Genomic DNA, 9,435 nt, shown 5'->3' with positions numbered 1-9,435 from the left:
CAGAAATCCGCCTGCCTCTGCCTCCCAAGTGCTGGGATTAAAGGCGTGCACCACCACCGCCCGGCCTTTAATGATGGTTCTTAAACACTTTAACTTCCCTGCTAGCCCACCACCCACCAGAGACATGAAAAAAGAAAGGATACAGGGAAAGGATACCCCTCAGCACATGGGTCTGTCTCAGCTGACATCCCTCTGCCAATCAGCCTGAATCCACAGAAGTGGCAAGGAACTGCATAAGATTTTTGGTGCATTTCTCTCTAGGGAGTCCAGACTAATGCAGCTCAACTACCCAATGTAGAAAGGTTCTTTGAAGCAACTCCTGTCTGTGTTATCTGGAAATCGACAGTTCAGTTCACAGGTCAGCAATGGCAGCTCAATCCACTCACAAACACTTCATGGATACACCAACAGTTCAGTTTGGTAGAGTTGGGATAGCAGCAGTGGTGGCATGATTTAGCAGAGACAGCCAGGCCTCAGCCTTGGCTGAGTCAGCAGGAGGGACCAGGGGGAATGCTCGAAGTTCTCATGGGTGTCTCTCTTAGGGAAGTGAAGATCAAGGAGACCCACAAGCTAGCTAGCTATCTCTACCAGCAAGCCAAGCTCAGTCTCCATCATTGTCCATAGATTCCTTTTTCTACACCATCCAAACATCATGTGTCCTCCACAGGTTTTGCCTCAGCACATGGGTCTGTCTCAGCTGACATCCCTCTGCCAATCAGCCTGAATCCACAGAAGTGGCAAAGAACTGCATAAGATTTTTGGTGCATTTCTCTCTAGGGAGTCCAGACTAATGCAGCTCAACTACCCAATGTAAGGGAGACCCATACATATATCATTAGAATCCTTCATCATGTGTCCTTTCACATGCTTGCTTTAGCAGACCATCTTTTTTCTTATGTCTGCTTCAGTTAAACATCCCTTCAGGAGTCTGCATTAGCCTTTTTTTCACCTGTGTCCATTTCAGCTAAATGTTCTTTCATGTATTTGCCCCAGCAAAACACCATTCAACCAACTTTTCCATTGGTCTGTCTCAGAGAGAGAGAGAGAGAGAGAGAGAGAGAGAGAGAGAGAGAGAGAGAGAGAGAGAGAGAGAGAGAGAGAGAGAGAGAGAAACAGACAGACAGACATGGGGCTAGAGAGAGATGGCTCAATAGTTATAAATGCTTGTTGTTCTTTCCAGATGACCTGGGTTCAATTCCCAGGACCCGCATGGTGGGTCACACAGCTATATCCAGGAAAACACCCATACACATAAAATAAAAATAAATAAATCTTTAAAACTAAGAACTTTCTGGGCATAATGATGCATGCCTGTAATCCTGGCAGTCAAGAGGGTGAAAGCAGAAGGATGTTTCAAATTGAGACCAGTCTTGGCTACAGGTTAACTTCTAAGACTCTGCCCCATAATTTTTTCTAATTAAAAAAGAATAACTAAGAGTCAGGTGTGGTGGCATATACCTATAATCCCTGAACTAGAGGTAGAAGGATAGCTGAATTCCAGATCAACTTGGGCTGTGTTGTAAAACTGTCCCTGGTAGGGATGAACTACATCCTTTCATTTATTTATTTATTTATAGACAGTTCTGACTGTCCTGGAACTCACTATATAGACCCAGCTGTCTTAGAACTAACTGTATATCTGGATCAGGCTGTCCCAGAACTCACAGAGATCTGCTTACCTCTGCCTCCTTAGTGCTGTGTAGGTGGTACATAACTTTGAACTCAGCACTAAGGAGACAGGGGTAGGCAGATCACTGTGAGGATGTTGCTTAGTGGTAGAGGACTTGTCTAGCATACACAAGGTCCCAGATTCAGTTTTCAGGACACACACACACACAAGCACACACACACACGCACACACATAGGAATCAGAGAAGAAGAAGATGAAGAGGAGAATGAAGATGATAAGGAAGAGAAGGGAAGAGGAAGAATTGTTGCTCAATGGTAGAGAATTTGTCAAACATGCTTGAGACTCTGCACTAGTTAAAAAACTGAACAAACCTACCAGTCAGGGTTTATGACTTCATTGCTTCATTTAGTCAAAGACGAACTCATAGAAATCAAAGTCCTGATGACCAGGTTGTAGATCTGTGGTGGTTTTATGAAGAGGCCAGGAAACCTACCTTGCCCATTCATCTGTCTTATTCCTTCATCAGTTTACAGTAAGCAACATTCACATTACTTTGCCTGTGATGTTTGGTGTACTTAGAAATGGAGAGCTGGAGCCAGGTCTCATGGTTCACACATAAAATCCCAGCATCTGGGAGGCTGAGGTGGGAAGATTAGGAGTTCAAAGCCCCACTTAGGCTACATGGTGAGTTCACTGCCAGCCAGGGCTTACAGGAGACCCTATCTTGAAAGGAGAGGGGGTTAGGGGAGCATTGCTTGGTGATGTAGTACATGCCTGATATGCAGGAATCCTTGATTTGATCTCCCTCACTGAAAAACAATAAAGAAATAAACAGGGCTGGGGATATAGCTTGATGGCAGAGCACTTCCCTAGCATGTGCAAGGTCTGGGTTTATTCCTTAGCACAAGGAGGGGGGAAAACCCAAGGCAGAGGGGCTAGCCAAACAAAGAAATAAAAGTCACCAAAGGTTAAATTTTATTATTTAAGCACAATAAAAACAATCTATTTAACAGAGAAATATAGTGGAAATAACTCTTCAAAACCATTAGAACCCTTACTCTCTCTCTTCTGGTGACACCCATTATAATGGACATGCGTACAGACTGATCTGCTCAGTTCCTAAAGGCTTTTGATGGCCACACTAGGGTGACTGGATTCTACTCTCTGGCCACTTTGGGCCCTGAATGGTTTTATGGTAAGGGAATGACAAACAGATTAACTGCAGTTCCTAAAGTCTTGTCACCATCTATCTGTTTGGAAATAGGTGTGGAAAAAGATCGGTAGCTTTGTCGGCTTTCAGGAGTTGATCTTCTCTGAGGCAAGCTCACATCTTGTTTCTCTGTTAAATTTACTCATGTTTGCAAGAGAGTTAACTTTGGCTGTGTCTGTTGGGAAGATGTAGACACAAGTCTGATAAGTCCTTTGTAGATATCTAGAGCTCAGCCATGCACACACGCTCTGGTCTGAGGGGGTCAAGGAAGGCCTTCAGGAGGAAGTAGTTAAGAGGAAGCTAGTTTTCTGAAAGAAGTGAGCAATCAGGCAGGAAGCTGGAACTTGGTGAAATATGGACTCTGGGGTGTAGTACAACCAATTTAAGCTTATCCCTGACCACCTTACAAGTAAATGAGACTCAAACTATGGTTACTTTATTTGGCTTTGACAATTACTAGGGATAACCCCTAATCTACTCTTCTAACTGCTGACTGGCTTGGCTACCTCCCCAGTGTGTACCCTAAATACCTGGCTCATGGTCGACCTCCCCTCACAGAGGCTCCCTCCTCTCCTTTCGTTCTTCCTCCTCCTTCCCTTCTTCCTCCTCCTTCCCTGGTTTCTCCTACCTCCTCTCTCTTCTCCACTTCCAACTAAGCAACTTAAAACCCACCTACTTCTAATCCCTCTGGTAATTGGCTGTAGCCAAGTTTATTTAACCAATCATTTTAAATCAAGGAACAAGGTTTGCACAACAAAAGCATGTAACCCTGAAAATTCTCTTATAGGCCCAGACATCTTGTACAGAATTTAGCATATACTTAATTTCTATAAATATCATCATGTGATGTTGGTTGATGGTACTTGTCAACCCAGCATGTAACCCAGGTTGTCCTTTATACATTTTATAATTTGCCAACTGTTTGTTTGTTTATTTGGTTTGGTTTGGTTTGGCTGTTTGTTTGTTTGAGACAAGGTTTCTCCGAGTAGCCTTGGCTATTCTGGAACTTGTTCTGTAGACCAGGCTAGCCTCGAACTCAGAGATTCATATACCTTTGCCTCCAGGCGTTAGGATTCAATCCATTCACCACCACCACCCAGGAGCCAACCGTTTCATTTTAATGAATTACTTAGGTCTCTCCCTAACTCACTGTGTTGGCTTTGAGCTCCCCACCATTCTGCCTCAGTCTCCAGGGTGCTGGGATGACCTAATACTCCTCCACATCGTAAGTCAAGTTCTTTACCAATAGTCTTCAGTTTACAGATAGTCTTCAGTTCCTTCCACTCATTTTATTCACAGATTTGTCTATTTTTCTTTTTACTTGTATGCCCTCTTGGCTGTTAGGTTAGCGGCCAGGTAGGTACACATGGCAGTGACGATCGGGAAAAAATGTTTTATCGCTTTAAATTTACTATAGAATGCAGAAACAAAGTTAGAATCTCTGTTACTAGCAGGCCCGCTGAAGCCTGGGACAAAAGCAAAGGGAGTCTGGAAATTCGGCAACGCCCCTTGCCTGGGTTGGCAAGGCAACTGCTACTAGCCAGCCAATCGGTGGGATACTCACCTGCGGAGGCGGGGACTCTACAGGAACCAATGAGAGATCGGGCCGATGGTTCCGCAGGCCAATGGGTTGGGCTATGGGGCGGGCTTTTTGATGAAGGGCCGGCGGTGGGAAAGATGGCGGCGGCTCCGAGACCCTCCTGGTGGCAGCGGTGGCGGTGGCACGCGTGGGCTCGAGACGGGGCCAGGCTTTTGCTCTTTCTCCTTCTGTTGGGGTCTGGGCCGGGGCCGCGGCATGTCAGGGCGGGTCAAGCGGTGGAGTACTTGAAACGGGAGCACTCGCTGTCGAAGCCCTACCAGGGTGAGGCGCCCGGGGTGAGGTGGTCGTGCAAGGAGGGCTTGGGGACAGAGCCGGGACTGAGCTCGGGGACGCAGCCACCGGCAGGAGGGGGCCTCCGAGGATCTCCGCTCCTTTGAAGAGCCACAGGTCCTAAGGACAGGGGTCCGCCCCCCACCCCGGCCCCTTTCCGAGCGGTAGAAGTTTCTAGTAGGTCTAGGTAGGGCTCTCAGATGTCACTAGTGTCAGGCTCGGAGGAAGGGGTGTTTGGAGTTGGACAAAAATAAGAGAAGAGAGAACTGAGAAAAAAATGAGGGATGGTTGAGGACCATTAGCGATGAGCCGGTGTCGGGATGGAGCGGTGGCTGCTCTAGATATAAAGCATGAGAAAGAACCCGGGTAGAACTCGGTCGGGCTGAGAAAGGAGAGAAAAAAAGTCTGTTTGCTGGTTAGAACACCTGCTCCTTCCCAGGCCGCGAGCCCTGATGATGAAAGAGGCTGGTTAGCATTGCTTCTTCAGGGATTTCTAGGTCTCTAACCACAGCTCAATGTCAGAAAATCGACACAGGTGTCTACAAAGGAGAGAAATTAGGGTTGTTATAGCATAATACAAGTTTGTTTTTCTCGCAAGAGTTGTGAATGGGGGTGCAGGAAACAAAATTTCAAACTGCAGAAAGCTATACACTAAGATGTCATTGTGTCACTGGTTGTATGTAGTACCTCCTTAGTGTTGGTGCCTGCTGATACTGTGGGTTAGATGGGGTTTTCACCCTGGGGATACTTAGTCTAAGGGATTTGGGGATAATCAGCTTCACACCTGAAAGATTGATTTAAAAAGAATATGATTAAGCTCATAGGCTTTTGAGGATATATCTCTTTTGATATAAATGACAAAATTCTTGTCCTTTCATGGTGCTAAAGTTCACCCACACATATAGATATCACCTATTGTTACTGTGCCATGTGTAAATGACAGTTCTGAAGTGTGTTGGAATCTTCAGCTGAAGAAAGTTTGGTGTAATGGTAGGTACTTGTGGTCCAGGAGGCTGAGGCAGAATATTGAGACTCCCATTCAAGAAGAAAAAGAAAAGAGGGGCTGGAGAGATGGCTCAGCGGTTAAGAGCACTGACTGCTCTTCCAAAGGTCCTGAGTTCAAATCCCAGCAACCACATGGTGGCTCACAACCATCCTTAATGAGATCTGATGCCCTCTTCTGGAATGTCTGAAGACAGCTATAGTGAACTCACATATAATAAATAAATAAATCTTAAAAAAAAAAAGAAAAACACATTAATTCATAAATAATGGCTCCAATTTTTGTAGGATCTGGCTTTGTGAACCAGTTGATGAAGACAATGAGCTGATTTTCTCTTCCCCATAGGTGTGGGAACAAGCAGTTCTTCGCTGTGGAACTTGATGGGCAACGCCATGGTGATGACGCAGTACATCCGCCTCACTCCAGATATGCAAAGTAAACAGGGTGCCTTGTGGAACCGGGTGGTAAGAGGCTTCCTGTGTTAGGATGCTCAGTGTCCTGAAAAGCTCAGAGTGACTTTGACATGGCTTCGTCATACCATCCCAGTGTTCATCTTCTAAAGATACTAAAAGTCTTTAGAGAGCTGGAGAGATGGCTCAGTAGTTAAAAGCACTGTCTGCTCTTCCAGAGGACCCAAGTTCAATTCCCAGCAACCACATGGCGGCTCACAACTGGCTATAACTCCAGTTCCAGGGCATTCAGGTCCCTCACACAACATACATGCAGGCAGAACACCAATGCACGTAAAGTTAAAAATAAATAAATCATTAAAAAGAAACTAAAAGTCTTTAGTTTACAGATATTGGTGAACTTCGTAATACAGAAATGAGATATTTCTCTATTGCCCTATTAGAATAAATAACTCATTTTCTCATTAACTTAGAGCAAATAATTCATTTTCTCCTTAACCTGACATACAACACTTTGGGGTTTAGTAGCTTAAATCAAACGGAAAACTTTTGCAGGGCAGTGGTGTTGCACGCCTTTAATCCCAGCACTTGGGAGGCAGAGGCAGGTGGATTTCTGAGTTCAAGGCCAGCCTGGTCTACAGAGTGAGTTCCAGGACAGCCAGGGCTACACAGAGAAACCCTGTCTCGAAAAACAAAACAAAACAAAAACAACACAACTTTTGGCTTCTTGCTGTTATTGTATGTTTGTTTCTTTAGCATGTAACCCAGGTTGTCCTTGAACTTGATAATAATAGCCCAGGCTACCTTCAAACCTAAGATCCTTCTGCCTCAACCTCCCTGCTCTGGATATGGTGCTATGTGTCTGTAGTTCAAATTATTTAGGGGTGGGGAGTAAGGTAGAGGAATCAGTTAAGCCCAGAAATTCGGTTGCAGCCTGGGCAACACAGTGGGACAGTGCTACATGATACTTAAGTAAATATTAAAAAGAATTCAGAAGGGCATTTATCCCAAACACAATCCTTGTGGCTTCCCTTGTGTCAGTCAAGAGTTTGTTTCTGCTTCCATATGAAAGTCATTTTAAGCCATTTTAGGCATTTTGCTTGTCTACTGGACCCCCTCTAAGCTATCCCTTTCCTGGAGGTGTGATGGCAGGAAGGAGCACCTGGAGCTGCTGCACTGTGGCTTGTGCAGGTATTTCACATCCAGGTCCTTCCTGACCATGCATAGCCAGGCCATTGTAAGGGATGACTATAGCATCCTTGGTGTTTGGACTCCTGTGAATGAGGGCATGAAAAATCTTACACTTCCATGGTTTTTCTCATTAGCTGTAGAGGTTTTGGGCGGATCTCATAAAAGAGAACTGTTTCTGTCCAAGAGTTGTAAAGAAGCAGAAGGGTGTGAACCATCTACACAGGCCGACCTCGAAACCTAGACTGTAGTACTGAGCTCAGTGTGGGTCGTGGTAGAAGACGTAAGAATCAGTTGATCACGGATCAAAGTCCAGCTTGAAGAGCCCTGGGCAGATCTCCACCTGTAATACCTGCTTTACTTACCCTTCTGAGTTGTCAGAATATAACCAGACAGTGGGCATGAGAAGATTTTGTGCAAAGTTTGCTACAGTGGGTACAGAAATATATGTTGTTCTTAGACCTGCTCTCAGTTTCACTGATGGGCTCTTGTGGGTTATTGAATTTTACAAGGCTTAACACCTTAATATTAGAGTCTCTGACACTTATATTCTCAACAGAATGAACCAAGGAACTGTTTTAAGATACATAGTTTGAGCAAGTATTTGACTGTCTACTGGAGTTGATATGTGGATTCTACTCCAGGGTGCTGATTTAATTATAATAGGGCACAATTTAGTCATTGGGTTTCTTCTTTTCTTTTCTTTTCTTTTCTTTTCTCTTCTCTTTTTTTCCCTCCCTCCCTCCCTTCTTCCCTTCTTCCCTTCCTCCCTTCCTCCCTTCTTCCCTTCCTCCCTTCCTCCCTTCTTCCCTTCCTCCCTTCCTCCCTTCCTCCCTTCTTCCCTTCCTTCCTCCCTCCCTCCCTCCCTCCCTCCCTTCCTTCCTTCCTTCCTTCCTTTCTTTTTTGTTTGTTTTTTTCAAGACAGGGTTTCTCTGTGTAGCCCTGACTGTCCTGGAACTTACTCTGTAGACCAGGCTCAGAAATCGAACTCAGAAATCCACCTGCCTCTGCCTCCCAAGTGCTGGGATTAAAGGCGTGTGCCACCACCATCCGGCGCTCGCTCGCTCGTGCTCTCTCTCTCTCTCTCTCTTTCTCTCTCTTTCTTTCTTGGGAGCAATTTGGCTATCATATACCCTCATCTTTCTTTTTTTTGTTTTTGGTTCTTTTGCAACAGGCTTTCTCTGTGTAGCCCTGGCTGTCCTAGAACTTGCTCTGTAGAGACCAGGCTGGCCTTGAACTCAGAGATCTGCCTGCCCCTGCCTCCCTAGTGCTGATATTAAACATGTGAACTATCACCACTGATTTGGCTATTGGGATTTCAAACATGCAGCAAAGTTTCAGAGCCGCTCTTAAAAATCACCCTGAGCAAAACTGTATAGCCTTGTGATACCCAAGGCCAAGAATTAGCTGCAACTACCTGCTGATTCATCGTGGGCTTCTCTAGTCTTGCCCTTTTTGCAGGGCCATTGTACTACCTGCTGGCTACAGGACAGCTTTCTGCCTGTCCTGAAAACTAAATGTAATAGCGGAGAGATAACTCAACACAAAAAGACAGAATAGAACAGACTGTTGGAGACACCAGGCTCCCTGCTGAGTAGGAAAGCATCACCCTCTTCTCACTGTGACTCTGGACTCCTAACACCAGTTCTTTTGGATGATGGCCCAGAAGTTAGAAATGAAAAACTGAACATGAGGAAGCACTGTGTTGCTCAAGGCCCAGAACAATCTATTTGGAAAGCCTTTGGTAGAACTCGCCAAACCCCTTCCCTTCTTTCTTCACAGCAGATTTTTAATTCGACGCCTCCCCTGACCAAATACTGTACTCACCCTGGTTTCTCCTGGAAACACTACAACTGTGTCACGCACTTAGCCAGCCTCTCCCCGCCTCCCTTTTTATGAGATTTTGGCATACAATTAATTTGCCTCTGGCACATTTATCCTTCCTATCCATGAACACAAAGGTTTGGGGGACGGTAACTTACTCTACTATCTGTTCTCTTGGGAACTCAGGCTTGCCCTTCAGCTTGGCCGAATTCCAGCTTTAGCTAATTAGAGTTCTTCAATAACATCTGCTAATTATCCCTGGAAACCTCTGTGTGGGACTTAGCTTTTTTTTTTTTTTTT

At 45.2% G+C, this 9,435-nt stretch overlaps 1 protein-coding gene across 5 annotated transcripts in view; it reads left to right on the top strand.

The window, feature by feature from the left end:
• Window positions 1-4,464: 4,464 nt before the first annotated feature.
• The window catches only part of Lman2l (lectin, mannose binding 2 like), a 21,409-nt gene continuing 16,438 nt past the window's right edge, over window positions 4,465-9,435 (top strand). Inside the window, exons 1-2 of one of the 5 annotated variants that reach the window (XM_031367179.1) lie at window positions 4,465-4,701; window positions 6,059-6,177. Coding sequence is in view for 2 of the 5 variants with exons in the window: in XM_031367175.1 (XP_031223035.1) it covers window positions 4,518-4,701; window positions 6,059-6,177 (303 nt within the window). In the remaining 3 variants the exon portion in view is untranslated. Of the gene's footprint in view, window positions 4,702-6,058; window positions 6,178-9,435 lie in introns of those variants that run through there. The other 4 variants (XM_031367175.1, XM_031367174.1, XM_031367180.1 and 1 more) reach the window with 4 other exon arrangements.

The sequence above is a fragment of the Mastomys coucha genome, unplaced genomic scaffold, assembly GCF_008632895.1.
Source record: "Mastomys coucha isolate ucsf_1 unplaced genomic scaffold, UCSF_Mcou_1 pScaffold14, whole genome shotgun sequence".
In the NCBI taxonomy this organism is placed as follows: domain Eukaryota; kingdom Metazoa; phylum Chordata; class Mammalia; order Rodentia; family Muridae; genus Mastomys; species Mastomys coucha.
Note: the sequence above shows the minus strand (reverse complement) of the source record. Positions and strands in the feature narration are given on the sequence as shown.